Here is a 21,419-nt window from a genome sequence, read left to right on the forward strand (position 1 = left end):
CCGACCAGTTCGGTTGCTGGATGCTCAATTATTTTTATAAACAAGTTATAATACTACAATCTTACTCTTTTCTCCAAAAAAAACTACAATCTTACGAATATAAGATCATCTCCATCGCTGGTTTATAAGGAGTTCATAAGCAAGCCTCTTACCCACTTTTGATTTAATAAATAATATAATTAAGTGAGATGGTTAGAGGTGCCTCTTAAATAACAATTTTAAGGGGTGAGCTCTAAAGTACGTGGCAACTACTTTTCCCCTAGTTTCGTTGAGAGAAGAAAAAAAATAGTTATTCGACGCGATTGAAAAAATCAGCAACATTATCAGAGCATGTATCATATTACACAATATGATAGTGGAAGAAGAACGAGATGGATACATTCGATACGATATATCTGAATTCGTAGAAGGAGAAACAAGCAGAAGTTCAGAGGTAGATTTCTCGTTCTCTACAAACATGCCTTCAAATCTCGGTAATATACTTGCCATTCGGAGTGAACTTCGCGACCAAAGGAAACATCAACGATTGAAGACCGATTTAATTGAGAATATATTTGCAAAATTTGGTAACCAACAATCATAATTATTGTATGTTTTATATTTTTTTCAATAAACATAACTTTTTTTTTCATAAATTAAATAATATTAATTTATTCCTAAGAACCTCACTTTGGAGTTCACCAATAGACACCCAAAAAATTGGAAATCCTTAACTTTACAAAATTAATTAAAAAAAAAATAAAAATTGCTAAGAACCTCTCTTAAGAGGTTCACCAATGGAGTTGCTCTAATGATGTAGAAAAATCATAAATATCCCGCCTTAAAGGCCGTAGCTTAGGATCTAGGCAGGTGGGTCTACCGACTCAAAGACCACACAAACTCACATTTGTCTATTTCTCCTCACATTTAATTTTTCATTATTTTATTTATTCATCTTGTAAATAACCCTATAAATACAACCCTATAACGCCATATTATACACAAACCAAAGAAACTGAGGGGAAAAAACAAAGAATAACTTTTAATTTTGTTAAAGAAAAAGAAATACAAATCACACTTTTCTCCTCTCTTCTCACCGATTCAATAGCTTCTCCATGGCTACCGTCGATAACCGCCATTACCCCCGCCTCAACCCCGCCATAAACGGCGTTGTTCGCTCCTTCAAACCTCCTCCCATTCCTTCTCCACGTCACCAAAACAAGACCGTATCCGTTCCAACCGAAAAGATCGTTGTCAGAGAAACCAAAAACGACGTCGTGGAACACAGTTATGACTCCAGCGACGACGAGGACGAGAGCCACAACCGTAACGTGTCATACTACAAGGAGATGATACGCAAATCCAACAGCGACGTAGAACCGTCGATCCTAGACTCGCGAGACGAATCCACGGCTGACAACTGGATCCACCGTAACTCCTCTATGGTGCGTCTCACGGGAAAACACCCCTTCAACGCCGAGCCTCCTCTCCCTCGCCTCATGCACCACGGCTTCATCACTCCCGTCCCTCTCCACTACGTCCGCAACCACGGCACCGTCCCAAAGGCCGACTGGTCGGACTGGACCGTTGAGATCATCGGACTCGTCAAGCGTCCGGCGAAGTTCACCATGGAGCAGCTTATCTCCGAGTTCCCCAGCCGCGAGTTTCCGGTGACTCTCGTATGCGCCGGTAACCGCCGGAAAGAGCAGAACATGGTGAAGCAGACGATAGGTTTCAACTGGGGCTCCGCCGGAGTATCCACCTCCCTATGGAAAGGTGTTCCTCTCAGTGAGATCCTCCGTCGATGCGGGATATACAGTAGGAGAGGCGGCGCGCTCAACGTCTGCTTTGAAGGAGCGGAGGATCTTCCCGGAGGCGGCGGGTCGAAGTACGGAACGAGTATTAAGAAAGAGATGGCGATGGATCCTGCGAGAGACATCATATTAGCGTACATGCAGAACGGCGAGCTTCTCACGCCGGATCACGGGTTTCCGGTTCGGATCATCGTACCCGGTTTCATCGGTGGTCGAATGGTTAAATGGTTGAAACGTATCATCGTCACGCCTCAAGAATCCGACAGTTACTATCATTACAAGGACAATAGAGTTCTACCTTCTCTTGTCGATGCTGAACTGGCAAATGCAGAAGGTAAATAAATTTACCTTTCTTTCCTTTTTACTATAAGAGACATGGTAATAATATTTTGAGAAATCGCAAAGATAACATTAAAACATTTTTTATTTTAAAATAGCACATAAAATAAAAAAATCAAAATAGTAAATCTCAAAAATATTTTTATTTATTTTATATTTGAATTTAGAGTTAGTGAGTATGTTTAGAATTTAGTATTTAGAGAATCCGGTTACAGTAATAATTTAGAGTGATGTATTTATTTTACTAGTTAGTTAATAATATTTTGGAAAATTTTGTATTTTATTTTTGTCATAGTATTTTTTTTTATATTTAATTTTTTTTACTAATTATTTTGATACTAATATTTATTACCTTCTTGTGTTACAGCATGGTGGTACAAGCCGGAATACATAATCAACGAGCTTAATATAAACTCGGTGATAACCACACCCGGTCACCAAGAGATTTTGCCTATTAATGCATTTACCACTCAGAAGCCGTACACGTTAAAAGGCTATGCTTACTCTGGAGGAGGGAAGAAGGTAACGAGGGTGGAGGTGACTCTGGATGGAGGAGACACATGGAGTGTGTGTGACCTTGACCACCAAGAGAAGCCAAACAAGTATGGCAAGTTCTGGTGCTGGTGTTTCTGGTCACTTGACGTCGAGGTTCTTGATCTACTTAGTGCCAAAGACGTAGCGGTTCGAGCCTGGGACGAGTCTTTCAACACCCAGCCTGATAAACTCATCTGGAACCTCATGGTAACTTTTCTTTCTCTCTCTTTTAATTTTTTAAGATATATTATATTTTTTTTTAATGATTTGATTAATTAGAGTTATTAGTTTAATCCCATACTTAGTATAAACAATTCGATTTGTATTTGTCTTCGTCCTACAAAGCTGGAACTACAGTTCTATTGTTGATGATATTTTCTAAACGTGTTACCTACCAATATGGAACCAAGAAAAGTTCTTTAATTGTGTTGTACAGTTCAGCTTAGTGGTTAAGTATTATTATAAATCCATCCCTTCATGCGGGCAATTATATTTGAGAAACACATTTGAAAATATATATAAGACTTTGAAAAGTCTTGGATTAAAGTCCATGCTCTCCAGCTAATTAATCACGAGCAAGACACTGTTTTATACTTTTTAGATGTTTGACTCAAAGCACTAATGACGTTGACTTGTATTTAAACAGGGCATGATGAACAATTGCTGGTTCAGGATCAAAACCAACGTCTGCAAGCCTCACAAAGGAGAGATAGGGATTGTTTTCGAACACCCAACCCGACCCGGAAACCAGTCGGGTGGGTGGATGGCAAAGGAACGTCAGCTTGAGATATCCTCAGAGTCAAACCCTATTCTCAAGAAGTCTGTTTCATCACCTTTCATGAACACTTCCGCAAAGATGTACTCAATGTCCGAAGTTAGAAAACACAACTCAGTTGAGTCTGCATGGATCATTGTCCACGGTCACATCTATGACTGCACACGTTTCTTGAAAGACCACCCTGGAGGCTCAGACTCGATCCTCATCAACGCGGGCACTGATTGCACCGAAGAGTTTGAAGCTATTCATTCAGACAAAGCCAAGAAGCTTCTAGAAGATTACCGTATCGGTGAACTCATCACGACCGGCTACGACTCTTCCCCGAATGTATCAGTCCACGGTGGCTCAAATGCAGTTTCTTTGTTAGCTCCTATCAAAGAGCTAGCTCCTTCAAAGAACATAGCTTTAGTCAACCCACGTGAGAAAGTCCCGGTCACACTCATTGAGAAGACTTCTATCTCTCATGACGTACGTAGGTTCCGGTTCGCATTACCATCAGAAGATCAGCAGCTTGGTCTGCCCGTGGGGAAGCACATCTTTCTCTGCGCCAACATAAACGACAAACTCTGTCTTAGAGCCTATACTCCGACCAGCACGGTTGACGCGGTTGGACATATCGACTTGGTCGTCAAAGTTTACTTCAAAGACGTTCATCCAAGATTCCCTAACGGAGGACTCATGTCACAGCACTTAGACTCGTTGCCCATCGGGTCGGTTTTGAACATCAAAGGTCCATTAGGACACATCGAGTACCAAGGCAAAGGCAACTTCATGGTCAACGGCAAACCTAAGTTTGCCAAGAAACTAGCCATGCTTGCCGGAGGAACAGGCATTACTCCTATCTACCAAGTCATTCAATCAATATTGAGTGATCCAGAGGATGAAACCGAGATGTTTGTGGTTTACGCAAATCGAACCGAGGATGATATTCTTGTGAGAGAAGAGCTAGAAGGGTGGGCTAATAAGCATAAGGACAGGCTTAAGGTTTGGTACGTTGTTGAAATAGCAAAAGAAGGTTGGAACTACAGCACCGGGTTTATTACAGAAGCTGTGCTTAGAGAACATGTCCCTGAAGGTTTAGAAGGCGAATCGCTCGCCCTCGCGTGTGGACCACCGCCTATGATTCAGTTTGCATTGCAGCCCAATCTTGAGAAGATGGGTTACAACGTGAAGGAAGATCTTCTGATCTTCTAATATTTGCATTGGAAATTTGAAATTCAATAAGAAGTATCGCTATTGTAAATAAATGGTTCTTGAGTGTTTTTGTTAGAGTTTTTTCTATTCCAAATGTATAATGTAAAAATTGCGTTTATGTGATTTTATATTCCATATTATATCATCTCTGATTAATGCCTATTAGTTGTCTACAGGGTTGTTATAGTTCACATCAAGTGCTATTCATTTAGTCACGCTTGATAATCGTTTGTCGTGTAACGCTTAGTGCCAAATTAGTTACCACTTGCGGTCGTGTTTCGTTCAGTTGTCAGTGAACAGAACAAGAAAGAAAAACATACAAAACACGTTTAGTTCAAACCAGTTACACATTTGTTATTTATCGGCTAAGGGAGACGAATGGTGCGACAGTGTTTGATTCGATACAAAAAGATAGAAAGATCTAAAATAGAGTTTCGATTCGTCCCCACAAGGTGGTTTGTACGCAATTTACATTGATACTCTACAAGAGCTAATAATGGAAGTATTCAAATATTTCCAAAAGAGTCATTCTTGGGTTCACTCCCTAGGGTGAACTTCTAGGTTCACCAACCAATAGGATTTTATTATTTCAAATTCGATATCTTTTAAAAAAGTAAACAAAATATTCTCAAATTATATTATGTTTTTAAAATAAAAAAAAAGTAAAAAAAATAATAGTTACAGAAAAAAGAATTAAAAAAAATATATTTTTAATGTTTTCAACAAAACACTAAACCCTAAATCCTAATCCCTAAATCCTAAATCCTAAATCCTAAACCCTAAACCCTTGGATAAACCCTAAACCCTTGGGTAAACCCTAAACCCTTGGATAAATCCTAAACTCTAAATAAAAAACACTAAAACCCTAAACCCTAAACGCTTGAATGTTTTAGTATATACTATATAGTGATTTTGATTTAGAGTTTAAGATTTATCCTAGAGTTTAGGATTTATCCTAGAGTTTAGGGTTTATCCAAGGGTTTAGGGTTTAGGATTAAAAGTTTAGGGATTAGAATTTAGGGTTTAATGTTATGCTGACGACGTAAAATTTTATTTTTTGTAATTATTACTATTTTTTTTTACCTTTTAATTTTAAAAACATAATGTAATTTGACAATATTTTGTTTCCTTTTTTAAAAGATATCGAATATAAAATAAAACAATCTTATTGGTTGGTGAACCTAGAGGTTCACCCTAGGGGGTGGACCTAAGAATAAGTCTTTCCAGAATAGTTAAGACCATCTCCAATGGTACTCTATAATTTTCTCTATATTTCATTCTAAAATAGAGTAACTCTATTATAGAGTTGGATTTGCTCCAATGGTTCACTCTATAATAGAGTTACTCTATAATAGAGTGAAATATAGAGTATTCTTGTTTTTTTTACTCTATATTTGGAGTAAAAAAATAAGATTACTCTATATTTTACTCTATATAGAGTAACTCTATTATAGAGGGAACCATTGGAGCAAATTCAACTCTATAATAGAGTTACTCTATTTTAGTGTAAATTATAGAGGAAAAAATAGAATACCCTTGGAAATGCTCTAAGTACGAAGATAATACATGATCAATGATAACTAAAAGATCATGAATTTCAACTCAGTTATTATCGTAAAAATATCATTGTACTTGCAAAATTTTCTTGGTATCCGAAATTTAAAATGTTCTTAAGTTAATACACAATTTTAAATATATCATTAAAATATCAATTAAGAATTATTCAATTAATTATAAAATAGACTATGAATATTATTGGCCCCAATTTTTTTAATAAAGTTAAAAATTACCAAGAACACATCATACCTATTGAAACGTCATAGAATATATATCACGGTGTCTAATCATTCAACAATGTATTATGCATCTTAAAAGTTTTAATGGAGAATAAAAAGCAATACGTTGCGTTTGAGTTTGATTATCTTTACTTATTATTGTTACATTATATTGTTAACACATCCATCTCTCGCTACTTATGTACGTGCTTCTCTAGCTAAATTCGAAGGCCGACAAGAAAAGAAGAAGTTAAATTCTAAAGTTATCTCAAGTTAAAAGTCTTCCCATTTATTCTATATAGACTTCGTCAAAGGCGTAGGGCCATGCATGTGGCACGTAGTTACCTTTTAGACCATTAAAAACTACTCCTAAATAAAGAAAAATAAAATTAAATGAAAAGAAAGGAAAAAACAAAGAAGGTAGGCAAAAGAAAACGTATAGCCGCGACCCCGTAACAAAGGGACGTCCCGACCACTGCGGAGATGGCGAGACGTTATTTCGTGCTCACAAGGGTCAAGTGCGAACGCTCTCTCTATTGATAATATATAAAACCCCCGGCCCATCTTGTGGTTTGTCTTTATTCGTGATATAATTAAGTTGTACTTAGTTCTAAATTATATATGTCATGTGTCTCTCTACTTACCTCGGTCCCTTGTGATAATGACGTCTGAAATTTGAAGAGCTATTTGTTCGTCCTCCAAGTAACTATTTCCTTAAACATTGATCAGTGCTTTTTTGTCGACATTAAACAAATGATCAGTGCAAAATTTTTAAAGTGGTAGTCATGCATAAATATGCTTTGCACCTACAGAAAATTATTAATATTGTTTCTATACTTTTTCTTTTCGGTTATCAAATGGTTGTTGTAAGAAATTTTTTTTTATCACAAGTTGGATCGAGAAGGCCGATCCAGAACCAACTCTACAATGGTTAAAAACGCGATTATTGTAGTTGAATTCTAATGGAAAAACCACAAAATAGACATTTAACTAAAGACATTTCAAAAAAAACATTTCTTCTTGTATGAAATAATTTTGAAGATAAGCAATTACTCTTTAATCAAATCAGACTCATTATAACAGAGCTATATATATAGTCCTTTTAATCTACAACTTTTTCATTGTGTAATCTTTTTCCTCCAATAAAGAAAAATCCAACTAAATTTAGAAAAAAATGTAATATTTCACGAGTCTCATTCATGAGCCATGACCACCGTTTTTTCGTTGATATCGTCATCTTATCCGTCATCCTTTTCCTCGTTACCACGAGAAAATAATATCGACGTTATAACATTACATTAAAGTCATCACTTGTCTTGTATATATTTTCTTTGTCATCCACAGAGATGTTGTTTGATTTGAAGTGAGGCCACAATCTTTTTCCATGGCTTGCTGCTAGTTTCGCACAAGTGTCCATTCTCTAACATCTACGTCTTGCTGAGACCACCTCCTTCTATGGCTATGTACCAGACCCATAACGTCAATAATCCACATTTTCCATGAAATAAAGAATCAAATTATAAACAAATTTTATCTCTTAAATAAAATAAGATTATTTCTTATCATACCCATGCAACCACCAAATAAATAAATAAAATTAAACTGTTACACTCGTTAAGGCTTTTGTCTTTCCCCTTTTTCAGGAACATTTGCGATAAAAATAACATCTATGGAACCGGTTGAGCTCAATGATTTTGAGTCTAAATTTTGTCGTTTTATGATATCATTAAGTACATATTTCCATTACTTTATTACCATTAAAATAAGAAGATTAAGTTCATCAAAGACGTCCCTTATAGCTATTAAGAGTCAGACGAAAGGATGACCAGGGTCATTAAGGCGTCTTATATCCCAATTACTCCACTAATTGCCAATTAGTCCGATTAATTTGTTTATTACAATCGCTTACAATATTGTACTAACGCTATTATTGTACTGATTAAGTAGCTCTCAGCCAACAGGCAACTGAAGGAATATTGGGATTATTTAAAGATTTATGGGATTCCAAGAGCATTGGGAGTGGCTCCAACTACATTGGGATATATATTAAGTTATTAACTAGATCTCTATTGCCGCAGTCGTTGGAGTTATTTCATCTTCCAAGTGGGATAATCTAATATAATTATCGACATATTTCTTAATCCTACTAGTGGGGAAAAATCCTAGTAAAAATAGTTTATTGTACGGAAATCTAATCTGGCATTTTAATAAGTATTTCAATACAGGTTTGACTTTAATATTAAAATTGTAGACAATTAGTCATACTAATTACTTGAGAAAATAAATATTTTTACACTATTTGTAAAAATAAATTATATGTTTTGCCAGTTGCCAATAAAACATATAATAGTATTGACATGTCTAAGAAAATTTGGGCACGACGCTCTTCTTTTTCGCATATTTTGTTTTTCGGTCACAATCGCTCAGAATAACTATAGTCTATAGGACTAATCCTATTAAAAGTTAAAACCTAGCTAAGTCTATTAGTTGTCCAAATTGTACTTTTGTCATCTAATATATACGTCTGACCTAAGAGTTGATTCTAGGGGCAGTTAGGCTACATGTACATAGCCAAAAAAGAATTAACTATATAATCATAACAATTTGTATGCTACGATATTTTGTATAATTTTATGAAATATTCCAACAATACCCTTATCTGCGCGTGAAAGGTTGAAAGTCGTTTTTTTAATCTGGAAACTGGAAAGTGAAAAGAACGATTATTCGCGAGAAAGGAAAAAGGGTTGACTCGACGAGTAACGGTTGTTCAAAGCGACATCAATTGGCTCTTCAAAGTTAGGGTTACATAAGACCTTCTATTTTCAAGACGGCTCGAGCGAATGCAGAGCACAAGCCAACCAATCAAAGTAATTCCATGATGATTTATAGCATAAGGGACACATTATAAGTTTAAAAGTTACGAAACTCTATGTTTTGGACTATTAAATCTCAGTAAGTCCAGTATGATTGAGAATTATGGGGTCAAGCAACAATTTCATTGACAATAAGGTAAATATGTGAATCAATCTCTTTAAGAAGATGAAAAATAATGCGATGTATTGAATTGGGGAAGATAAACAGTATCTTATGTCATATGTTCCATACTATTTTTAAATTAGAGTATAGTATACATTTCTCTTTCTCTTCTTTTGCAATTTGTTTATCCTGCTCTGCTTCCTGATTCTTCTTGGTTTACTACTTGATCAGTTACATTGTTTTGTCGTCCAACACCGTCGCCACTCATCATCTCCTCTTCGTCTCTTCTTCTATTCTATTTTATAATCACAGTACATTGTTTGTTGTACCATTGTTATGGTTCCCTTAATTGTAACTTTTATCCGCTAACCATGTTTGTTTAAAAACTTGCGGTGTGTGTCTTAACATTCCAAGATAGGTATATGTACAAATTTATTTATGTTTGTGTTTCTTTTATCTTTTACATATTCTATCTCTCACTTCAATATATTGAGGGGTTGCGTGCTGATTGTTATACCACAATCATTAACTTCTCCACTTATTATCCATATATCTTTGATCAATTGCAGAACCTACATAACTTTGGAACGGGGAAAGAAATGTATATTCGGTTTTTTCAATTTTGGTACATACTACACTTCATATAGTATAGTCTAGATCCTTTGTATTCCCACAAACCACATTCAGACATATATGTTGCGTTGCCTCCCTCCCCACAAAGTATCTTCTTAGCCTCCACATGTAACTCATGCTTCATATATGCCCATTTATACCGCGTCTGAATGGACAGTAAATCTTCGTAATTGTAGACATTGACGCTAACTTTCATAAAATACGCAAGAATTTGGCAAGTTAAAAGAGATTAGGATGGCCAAATCATAAACAAGGTGGCCATACTATATTACAGATAGTATAGTATAGCGGTCGCATCCGATATAAAAGTGACAGACTGTTCAATGTACAGGTTTGGTATAATCCAATTAAGCACATAGTTTTTTTTTCTTTTGTCTGCTTTCACACGCACAGGCGCCTATGAGGTTCTTTTTGGAAATTTTAGACCAAACCTGTATTTTCTGTGGGTATTTACTGTAGCATGACTATATTCTTCATTTTGTTGGTCCTTATGAATATCCGGCAAATTCTCCTTTGATTTTATCACAAAACATTATTATTCAGGGTTTTTTATAGCAGAAATTTTAGGGAAATATAAAAAATTATTTCTTAATTTTTAACTAAAAAATAAGAAACTGTTTCTTGTCAATTTTTCTTTTTTGACTTTCATTACCGTTTTAAACTAAAACGCTTCTTTAAATTATTCTTACATTATTATTATCAGACGCTCTTCGATTCGACGTGAATATGAAAATATCTCTTGCAATGACAGAGTGAGAAAGGAAATGTAATAGAGACCACAAATATATAAATATATTGCGTGATTAAATAACTCGTCCGAGTCACTATCGTATCCTTTTGGCAACCTTTTCAAGTTTCCTTCGTGAAAATGACTACACTTTTAAGTTACAAAAAAAAAAAAAATGACTACACTTTTGAAGTTTACATGCGACTGTTGTATGCAAATAATACTCGCAAAAAGCAACCTTAATCAAAATCTGTATATGGTTGTAAAATAAACAAGTACATATCTAAAGGTTGAATTTTCACTAGAGCTAACTTTCTTAACTTTTATTTGAAAATCTGGCAGTTTATTGCGAAATAAATAACTGTTTATCAGGTGATAAAATTCGTTTCTGATTTAAAGATAAAAAGACCCAACATTGAAGTGAGCGGCCAAGAAAAAAACTAGAAGCTAGCTCAATTTTCATTAGATTTTGCTTCCTCAGTAATCCTACAAAACTTATTACTAAGTTGAGTATCTGGGGTTACTTTACCTCCATAAGTGATCTTCTTGTTACATTTGTATCTTTTGAATCAATTTCACTGAATATTATATTGAACATCTTTTCCAATTTTACCTTAAATATCTCAGTGCACTTTTAATATATTAAATCTTCAAAGCTGACGTAGTATACGATCAAACACGTTACATGTAAATAATTCATAAACGGACGAATATTTTGCAGGTAGCGAACTACTTTACTATAACTAGGGTCTTTGTCCGGGCTACGCCCGGATAAATTTCTTCTTATAATTTTTAATTAATTTTAGCTTGTTTATTTTTTTATAAAAGCATGTATATGTATTATTTCAAAATTGACTACCAAAAACATAACTAATAATACAGAAATTAATTTATTATGTTCTCCAAAGAATTTGAAATGAATAAACTCAGAGGTTGATTGGTAATGGTGGTAAATGTTTTAGAAATCCACTTTTTTCTAAAAATTTTATTTTTAAAACAATCATATTTTATCTTTTAAAATTAAAGATATAGTATAAAGTTTTTTTGAAAAAAAATAATATATTAGTTTTCAAAATCAAATTTTCTAAAGATTTCATTTAGTGCTTTGAAAATAGATATATAGCAAAACAATTAAAGCCGAAGCAAAACAATTCACAACTTATTTTCTAAAATAAAAACAAAAATAAAAACTACAGAACAACCAATCAACCCCTTACTCTTTGTTGTTTATTTATTATTAAAATGACCGGAAAGTTATGAATAGTCAATATTCTTAAGTTTCAGCTAAAATCTTTTGTTTCATACAAAACAATTGTTAAATCTACATTTAATTTAAAACTTTTTTTATGTATTTAGAATTATTGATTTTACATTTTCAATTTCTGCCCTCTCTAAAAAAATATAAACTGACATATATACAGGCTTTTTGCATTGTTTATTTCAAATGATAAATAATTTCATTTGTATAATTAATTTACGGCTATACAATATTGATTTGATACACTAACCAAAATTCTTTTATCAAGGAGACTGAAAACTAAAATTTTTAGCTAAAGGTTAAGAAATGTTTTTCGATCAAATATCAACGGAATTAAGAGAAATGAAATTGCTTTACATGGTTTCTGATTAAAATAGATGATTTAAATCGGTTATTTTTACAAAACCAAACTATTTTATGATAAAAAAATAAACTGAATAAAAATATCAAACAACAAAAAAATTTATTTTTCTCAAAACCAGCTTATGGAAACACATTATAAAGAAAAATAAAACACAAACCAAACTAATCCAATTTTTTTTAAAACACCACCAAAAATTAGTCTTTAAATCATATAAACCAGACCATCACTCTGTAGATTTGGAAACACTACATAAAATTTGAGTATAATATAGGACTGGCGATGCCTTGCAAGTGCATATAATTATGCAATGAGTATGCAAAAGCATGTTAAAAAGCCAATATTATCTTTAAAAAAAATTATGTTCTTACAAAAATCTTAAAAACAAACTCTTGTTTAGACGATAACACTAACACAGTGTGTTTTAAATATTTTTTTGTTAGGCATGTGCTTAATGCCCCCTAGATTTTAATATGATGATAACTTAATAGTTGTCTTTGTGGTACATACATTGGCGTGCCAATGTTTATATCTGCCTGTGTTGCCTTTCTTCAATCTATATATGTGATTAGTGATAACATATAAACTTTATTACTCCTCCAAATGATCTAAAACATTTCACAACCAAGAAGCTTGGAAAGGCTTTACACATACATAGCATCGTTGGTTAAAAAGTAGTTAAAGGTTTGATAAACATCGGGAGTGGAAGCTGGAGTGACCAACAACTCAGAAGCAGTCCACAGTCTCTGAGCTTTAAGATTGCACGATCCGGATTAGAAGTCCGAGCTTCATTACAGTCTGAAAAGTATTTGCCGCACACGTTCCTCAATCTCGGACTCGTTGCTAGGCAGCATGTCGTTGCTGCTGCCTATAAATAATTAATAGGGATCAGTAAGTTATTTTTATGATGTCGTACGTTAGTTTGGATAATTCTAAATATATGATTTATAAATGAAAATCGATCAAATATTGATTTGACTTAGATACCTGAGGAACGGACTTCAAAAGCTTAGAGGTCAAGAAAAAGACAAAATCAGTGATGAGGCCGTCTCGGTCTCTTGTGAGACGCGTTCTCACGATTCCAGGATGAACACAGTTTGCAGTTACATTAGCATCCATTTTCTATACAGTGATTAGTCAAATTGTCAGAAGTCATATTATATTGTTAGAAAAAAATAAGTTAATAAAAGGGTTTTAATGACTAACTACATGGAGAATCCGGGAAAGCTGTTAGCTTTAGAGCCTTCAACAGCTTCTGTGATAGCTTCAAGTATTTCTATCTGGTTGTCATTAAGCCATAAATCTTCCAGCCTACAGGTAAAGGAAAAGTCATAACATAAACAAACAAAAAATCACCAAAATAAAAAAGTCAGTCCTGAAGAAAAGGAAAAGTGAAATACTTTGTGAGGCTCTGAATATCATCAACTGATGTGAGCTTGTTGTTCGACACGTCTAATACCCGTGGGTTAACCAACGCACTCAAGCCTTCCATTTTTGAGATACCATTATGGCTCAGATACAACTCTGCAAGAGCAACACAGTCCTGTCCATATATTTTTTTCAATGCATCAGATTTAGTAAAATGATGGTAAGAGTAAAACAACACACATCTCAGATCCTTTCATAGAGGTCAATTGATTGCTCTGCAAGCTAATCTTTTTAATACATCTGAGCCCACACAAGTTCACAACTTTGATACGGTTTCTTCCCAGCCACAGCTCTTCTAACTTTGTCAAGCTCTCCATATTCACCATCACCTGAATAAATCTCAATGCTTTCATATTCATTGCTAAAACATTGTAAAGTAATCAGGACAAATCCAAACCCGCAATCTATTGGACCCTAGCTCAAGAATCTGCAAGTCGTGCAAGTGTTCAATTTCCATAATCTTGTAAACTTCATTCTTAGACACATAGAGCTCCTTCAACGTGCTAGAGGCCTTTGATAATCCTTCCAACGAAGTGATTTCATTGAAAGATACGTCAAAGACCAAAAGCCTTGAGAATATGCTTATATCTGGTACTTCTGCTAGCTTGTTATCTCTGAGAATCAGCTCCTACATATACAAATGACGATCAATCTTAAGGCCTCGAGAGATCATATTCGTGAAATTCGCAGAATCAGAGAGTGGATGATAATAATCACCTCGAGATCGGACAACGCGTCCCAGCGAGAGAGAGGCTCGACGGCGGAGTCTTCGATTAGGTTTTGGCGAAGAGAAAGCTTCTTGAGCATAGAGAGGTGAGCGATCCTCGAGTCCAATTCCGATAAACGGTTCACCGTGAGATCCAGGTCACTTAGCGTCGGAGGTAACTCAATTGAATCGAGATGTAGTGGAGTATTGATTGTGGGGGTTCTGGATCGGGAGAACTGAAACGATGGTGAAGAAAGGTGAAGAAGAAGAGCACGAAGTGAGAGCCTCGTGATATACATCTTGCGTCGAAGTTTTTTTTTTTTATTTGCCAGCGTGTATTATTGGAATGTTTTGATTGGTCTAATATATTATCCTACGTGGACAGGCTAGAAACACTCCATATTCACTTTGTCAAGCTCTCCATATTCACCATCACCTGAATAAATCTCAATGCTTTCATATTCATTGCTAAAACATTGTAAAGTAATCAGGACAAATCCAAACCCGCAATCTATTGGACCCTAGCTCAAGAATCTGCAAGTCGTGCAAGTGTTCAATTTCCATAATCTTGTAAACTTCATTCTTAGACACATAGAGCTCCTTCAACGTGCTAGAGGCCTTTGATAATCCTTCCAACGAAGTGATTTCATTGAAAGATACGTCAAAGACCAAAAGCCTTGAGAATATGCTTATATCTGGTACTTCTGCTAGCTTGTTATCTCTGAGAATCAGCTCCTACATATACAAATGACGATCAATCTTAAGGCCTCGAGAGATCATATTCGTGAAATTCGCAGAATCAGAGAGTGGATGATAATAATCACCTCGAGATCGGACAACGCGTCCCAGCGAGAGAGAGGCTCGACGGCGGAGTCTTCGATTAGGTTTTGGCGAAGAGAAAGCTTCTTGAGCATAGAGAGGTGAGCGATCCTCGAGTCCAATTCCGATAAACGGTTCACCGTGAGATCCAGGTCACTTAGCGTCGGAGGTAACTCAATTGAATCGAGATGTAGTGGAGTATTGATTGTGGGGGTTCTGGATCGGGAGAACTGAAACGATGGTGAAGAAAGGTGAAGAAGAAGAGCACGAAGTGAGAGCCTCGTGATATACATCTTGCGTCGAAGTTTTTTTTTTTTATTTGCCAGCGTGTATTATTGGAATGTTTTGATTGGTCTAATATATTATCCTACGTGGACAGGCTAGAAACACTCCATATTCACCTTTTAGTATATGATGATGATGATGATGATGATGATGATAGATCCGTACGTTCTCTTGTTATTATTTAATAAAACTTATCTTTCATAAGCAAGCGATAAGTTAACATAAACTTGGTTTGCATTATATTGATTTTGTTGAAGTGCTAAAGTCATTAACGTTTCCGAAAACTTCAATCTACTAGTAATGAACATTATTGGGTTCCTACATAACCTCTGAAACAGATAATCTGATAGTGTTGCACTTGCAGATCTAAAAACAAGAGTGGATCAAACCTATCTACTATTGCAAGAGTAGATCAAAAATATCTAACGGTTTTAAAATATATTTGAATGGTGAAAATGAAAAAAAAAACGTCAATACTCTACAAATTTAAAATAAGTTATATTATATTTATATTATTACTTATTTATCATAATTAAAATTAGCTATTTTAATAAATAATTTACAAATTCAATAAATATAATATTTTATTTAAATATAATAGAAAATTAATTTAAACATATATTCGCTATTTTGAACATATATATATATTTAGATGATTAAAAATAATCATAATTTTTTGGTGAAGTAGTATTCTATTACCAACATAAATATAATAAATTTTAATAAATATTTTATATATAACAAATATTTTACTTTAAGTATATATAATTGATGATGAATTTAAAAAAAAATTAGAACAATGATAAACTTATAAATAAATAGATTTAAAGTACATATTAGTAGAATGATGAATTAAAAGTTTATTTTAATTGTAATGAATGATACTTTATTTTATAATTTTACATTATTTAAAACTGAAATGATATATTACATATTTTCAAAGAGAGAACCACTTGCACAACTCTAAATATGAAAAGTGTCCAATGTTACTAGTGTTTCTTGATTTTTCTTTACAAAATGAACCACTTTGTACAACTATTTGAATTATTCGGAGATCAAATTTTCTTTAGTGGAACTCACATTTTTGTTACTTATTTTAATGACAAATTTTAGGTGGATATTCCACATTGGAAAACTACTTTTGTTCCATCTCCCATCCAAACTAAATTTACAATAATATATTCAAAATTTATAATGATTGGATTTAAAGTCTTTACGGCTGACTACCGAGGTGCAATACTAAAAGTCTAAAACCATATTGCTTTGTTCTTGATTTAACTTACATGTTGTATTATTACTTGTATACTATACACTCCAGTCGAAAGAGCCTACAGTAAGTTGGCTATTCGACCATTTGACTACAAAGATCTTAACGATGCAACAAGTTACTTTTCACCAAGGTATTTCTAGTTCGAATTCCGATAGAAAAATGTTTTTGGTATTAACACAAGCTAATTCTGGACCCAAAAACATTAGGACCCAAGCCAAAACTCCAAAAATCATTTCTCAAATCACATTCATAAGGAAAAAAGTTGAAATAGCATTTAGAAAATTTAAGTCCACCTAAAACTAACTTTAGTAAAATTGTATAATATTAATGCATGTGCCGTAGCATGTTGGGCTGCAAGGTCTCTCTCAATAAATTGAAGCCAACTCTATATTTCATTTTAAAACCAAGTCTCACGAAATAATTAAAGTCCAATAAGCGAAATATGAGCCCCAGACGCAAGAAAGAGAGGAGAGATGTGTCTATGTTTGGTTGAAAACCCCGCCAGCGATTGGATACTGAATTTTAGAATTTATAATGGAGTTGGTTTCATTTTTATTCAAATGAAAAAAAGAAGAAAGCTCTTTGAAAGTAAAACCCTTAAGCCAGTAGTCTAAGACTGTTGGGATGAAATTGATCAAATAAGCAAACATGGTTTGCTGAGGTTTATGGTCTTTCTGTAGTTTTCATTGCAGAGGAAGTAGCGAACTTCCAAGTAAGCTCGAAGTTGTTCTTGTTCTGTAATACTCTCTAGCTTCCCTAGTCTCTTGTTTGATTTGTTATCCTCAGAAAATGGATCAAGATTTAAGTTTTAACCCAATTCCAAACTAACTTTCATGACTAGTTTTCTATCCTAATGTAAACTATTTCTATAAAGTCTACTGAAGAAATTTTATGAACCTATGATGATACAAAAACATATGAAATGAGATATATGACACACGAATCATGGGGGGAACAAATATAACGACCAAATCGAATTAGAATCACAAGAAATGAGACCAAACGATTTTGAGATTGATATATCATTCAGGGAGATAGACTAATCGATACATATTAGACCCGATCACATTTATGTACCACTAATCATCTCTCCAATCCATTTATTTGTTCGTTTAAGGATCGGTTCTGACTGGTGTGGTTCAAGGAGTTTGTGGATACGGTTGGTTGCGCTTATAACACAGTGTTATTTAGTTTACATATATGTATTGGAAATGTTTACAAACTTGATAAGAATACTTTGAGTGACCATAGATGTAATTAGCACATACATTGACTTCATCAACATATTAAACCAAAAATAAAAATTGCAATCTCGAAAATTGTAATCTAATGATGTGTCTTAGTAAACCTCGTTTGCTAATCTAATGAATAAAAAGGGAAAAAGACATCGTATGGTAATGGATTGACCTGTTTGCTAAAGAGAGAACTCAAAAGGTTACATCTGCTGAAACAAGAAAAATAGAAGCAACCAAAATGATACATTCCATTACAAGAAATCAAGCAGGGACACCAATAACAAATAGAAAGTCTTCTCTCTAAAGCTATCAAGGTAACATAACAATTTACATGATCCAATAAAACCGTGATTAAAAACTACTGCTCACTTCTATTCTCCACCAAGAACTCGTAGCCGATCCTTGAGCTGAGCACAAAGTTCCGAAACCCTGACATCACTACCAAAACATTCAGCTATGTGACTAAGCAGTTGAATGCTGCTGCTTCCGACTCGAGGCTCAGGTGGGATAGGAGGGGCAAGGAAAGGATGTTGGAGAAGCTCAGGGATTCTCCATCTTTGGTTACGGTCCCAAGCTAGACATTTCTTCATTAAGTCCACAAGCCAAGGGTTCGAGAGATGATTGTAAGTAATCTCATGGTTTGGATCGGTTATGACTTTGAACTTTGCCCAGAAGGTCTTGTAATCTGCAAAAGGCGTTCTTCCGTATACCATTTGGTATAGTATGCAACCAAGCGACCATATATCTGATGGCCTTCCACATTTTATTGTGTTCCCATTCTCATCGCTCTCGTTGCACATGAATGCTTCTGGTGACATGTAACTCAATGTCCCCACCTGTCACATTAAGAGGATGTTGATGATGATGAAACTAGTAGAAACATGTGGATGATTTTTACCTGTGAATCTCGTTGGATGTTTGTAGTGTCGCTGTTGATGGCCTTAGCGATACCAAAGTCGATAAGCTTCAGGAAGCCTCTGACAAGAAGGAAGTTTGCTGGTTTCAAATCAGAGTGGACAATGCGTTCCTCGTGTATGGTGTTCACAGCTTGAAGTATTTGCTGCATTTTTTCTCAATTAATACGATGCTTACTGTAATATCATTGTAACAAGACCAAAAAGAAACAAGTTGATGGGTTGTGTAAGAACCTGCCAGTAGAACCGAAGCCAGTTTTCATCAATAGTCCGGTCTGATCCTTCGATTTCCTTCCATTTTTGAGACAGCATGTGAGCTAGATCGATTTCTCCATACTCTAGTACCATATATATAAACCCATCATCCTTAACTCTGGCATCTTTGTTACTCATCGTGCCATTCAATACCTCCTGGAGTAAAGCCTTATCTGTAACCTAATTGCAAAAAAAGAGTTGGTGGAGGAAAGTGTTCAATCATGCAACTTAGAAGCTAAAAGAGAATGATGTACCTCGTAGTCTATAAGCTGAATGATGTTGGTTTTCCCTTTCAGCTTCTTTAAATATCCAATCTCCTGGCAAAACCCATATGCTGTAGCGTAGTCACGACCCTTGAGCTTGATTTTCTTGAGCGCATATATGGTACAATCTGATGAAATAACCTTGTGGACCTCACTGCTTCCTCCACTTCCTATCTTGCCAAGCCTCTGATAGAGTTTGCCATTGACTTTAAAGAACAAGTCTGGGTCGTAGTTTCGTTTACGAGGCGCTGATGTCCCTTTGCTACTTGCGACCTTTTCAAGCTTATCTGGTTTTTGCGGCTGTGAGCTAACACTGGTGAGCATGTCATCGGTTACACGAGCAGTAGCATCACTCCCACGACTTAAAGTTGGAGGTTCAACTACTGTAGTGCACTGTTGTTGCTTAGACATATTTGTCTCTTTGACTCTTACTTCTTGATCAGTAGCTGAGGCTGGCATCTCAGGTAAAGGGACATCTTTATTGGCATGCAGAATGTCGCTGTCCTTGAAAGAAGGACGAGAAGAAGCCAAGTTCCCTTGACTTGGAATTGGAACAGCACCCGGATAACGAGAGACTTGGGTTGTCGCATTTAGCATAGGAGCTGAAGAGGAATGAATTGACGTGGTTGTGGCACATGATGACCCCATGACAGAACACTGAGATGCAGGTTGATTCAAGAAGTTGCGAAATTCTCCAAGTTTTGCCAAGGAAGATGAAACCTTGTATTCAGATTTCAAACTGATCTCAGAATCAACAGATTGGAGATTCTGATGTTTTGATGCTGCAGCCTGATTTGTTGCATCCCATTCCATATCTGCCAGGTTAAAAGTGAGGTTAATATAAGATTCTTAGCTCAACAACCAAAACAGTAAACATGGCCAAAGAGAGAATAATTGACAAGTTTCCAACTCTCAGGTACTACATGCATTACCATTAGATGTGAGGGTGCTGCTGCTAACAAGAGACTGGACCTTTGTGCTGACACTTTCATTCCTAGATCCTATATCCAGGTTGCCTTTTAAGGGCTTCGGCAAATCCATCTGCCTATCTTGTTGGTTGAAACTCCCACCAAGCATATGATCAACAGTTCCTGAAACTGAACATGTTGTGATAGACGCATTCTCGGTGGATTCTCCACCAGCAGCAGAAGAAGAAGAGGGTAAGTTTCTTGAATCATGTGTCAATAATGTATTGGCAGCGAGACTCTGACTGAGGGAAACAACATCCTGAGGTCTCTGCCCATCAGCTGTAGAGCTCCTAGAAGGTTGTCGTTGGGCAGCAACACTTCGTCGAGGACCTATAGTGGTTGTCTGCATCTTATCTACGAACAAATAGGGGAAGATCAGTTGGCAAAGGAAGGATTTTTAGAGCACCCAATGAACAAACAGCTAACATAACAACAATTAGCTTCCTCAAAATCCCTAAATTGAATATTTTAAACCCTAAAATCAGTTCAAATCAAAGTTCCTGACATTGAGAGAGAGAAAGAGAGAGTACTGAGGGGACGGTGGCGCTTGAAAGCGGCTTGGAGATGGCGTATTAGCTCAGGAGAGGAGGAAGAAGAAGAGGTTTCGTGGTTTAAGATGGGTCGAGCTAGACTCTTCGGAGGTTTATCCCGTGGAAGATTAGCATCCTCCTCCTTTTCCATCTCTGGATCTCAACTGCATCTCCGTTTTGCTATACAACCTTGTTGCTTTCTTCTGAGCCCAAAACCACTAAGCAGCAGCAGTTGATTTCAAGCTTCAATTTTTCCCCATGGCCGCCGAAGAAGAAGCTCTCTCTCTCTCTCTCTCTCTCTCTCTCTTCAGACTACACGAGTGGAGGAATCCAAGAGAATGTGTTTGAGATTCGAACCCCTTATTGCCGCTTCTACTT

At 35.5% G+C, this 21,419-nt stretch overlaps 4 protein-coding genes and 1 long non-coding RNA gene across 5 annotated transcripts; 1 reads left to right on the top strand and 4 right to left on the bottom strand.

Moving 5' to 3' along the window:
* The first annotated feature begins 966 nt into the window (after positions 1-966).
* On the top strand, positions 967-4,778 carry LOC106353470 (nitrate reductase [NADH], clone PBNBR1412-like). Its single transcript, XM_013793229.3, has 3 exons — positions 967-2,127; positions 2,500-2,873; positions 3,313-4,778. Exons 1-3 carry the CDS (start codon positions 1,095-1,097, stop codon positions 4,636-4,638), a joined length of 2,733 nt encoding a protein of 910 aa, XP_013648683.1. The 5' UTR covers positions 967-1,094; the 3' UTR covers positions 4,639-4,778.
* Positions 4,779-12,936: 8,158 nt separating this feature from the next.
* LOC106357611 lies at positions 12,937-13,690 on the bottom strand. The gene is made up of 3 exons (XR_007314646.1): positions 13,578-13,690; positions 13,356-13,490; positions 12,937-13,236 (listed from the first exon to the last, which is right to left on the bottom strand). It is a non-coding gene; the product is annotated as an uncharacterized LOC106357611 (long non-coding RNA).
* Positions 13,691-13,737: 47 nt separating this feature from the next.
* On the bottom strand, positions 13,738-14,801 carry LOC125575565 (protein phosphatase 1 regulatory inhibitor subunit PPP1R7 homolog). The gene is made up of 4 exons (XM_048735578.1): positions 14,514-14,801; positions 14,194-14,424; positions 14,057-14,125; positions 13,738-13,911 (listed from the first exon to the last, which is right to left on the bottom strand). The coding sequence occupies exons 1-4, from the start codon at positions 14,799-14,801 to the stop codon at positions 13,738-13,740; spliced, it is 762 nt and encodes a 253-aa protein (XP_048591535.1).
* Positions 14,802-14,836: 35 nt separating this feature from the next.
* On the bottom strand, positions 14,837-15,722 carry LOC125576241 (protein phosphatase 1 regulatory inhibitor subunit PPP1R7 homolog). The gene is made up of 2 exons (XM_048735746.1): positions 15,327-15,722; positions 14,837-15,237 (listed from the first exon to the last, which is right to left on the bottom strand). Exons 1-2 carry the CDS (start codon positions 15,612-15,614, stop codon positions 14,971-14,973), a joined length of 555 nt encoding a protein of 184 aa, XP_048591703.1. The 5' UTR covers positions 15,615-15,722; the 3' UTR covers positions 14,837-14,970.
* Positions 15,723-18,245: 2,523 nt separating this feature from the next.
* LOC106353471 (serine/threonine-protein kinase MPS1) lies at positions 18,246-21,419 on the bottom strand. Its single transcript, XM_013793230.3, has 6 exons — positions 21,042-21,419; positions 20,476-20,865; positions 19,535-20,358; positions 19,260-19,460; positions 19,010-19,171; positions 18,246-18,947 (listed from the first exon to the last, which is right to left on the bottom strand). The coding sequence occupies exons 1-6, from the start codon at positions 21,190-21,192 to the stop codon at positions 18,483-18,485; spliced, it is 2,193 nt and encodes a 730-aa protein (XP_013648684.2). The 5' UTR covers positions 21,193-21,419; the 3' UTR covers positions 18,246-18,482.

The sequence above is a fragment of the Brassica napus genome, chromosome A7 (assembly GCF_020379485.1).
Source record: "Brassica napus cultivar Da-Ae chromosome A7, Da-Ae, whole genome shotgun sequence".
NCBI classification, from domain to species: domain Eukaryota; kingdom Viridiplantae; phylum Streptophyta; class Magnoliopsida; order Brassicales; family Brassicaceae; genus Brassica; species Brassica napus.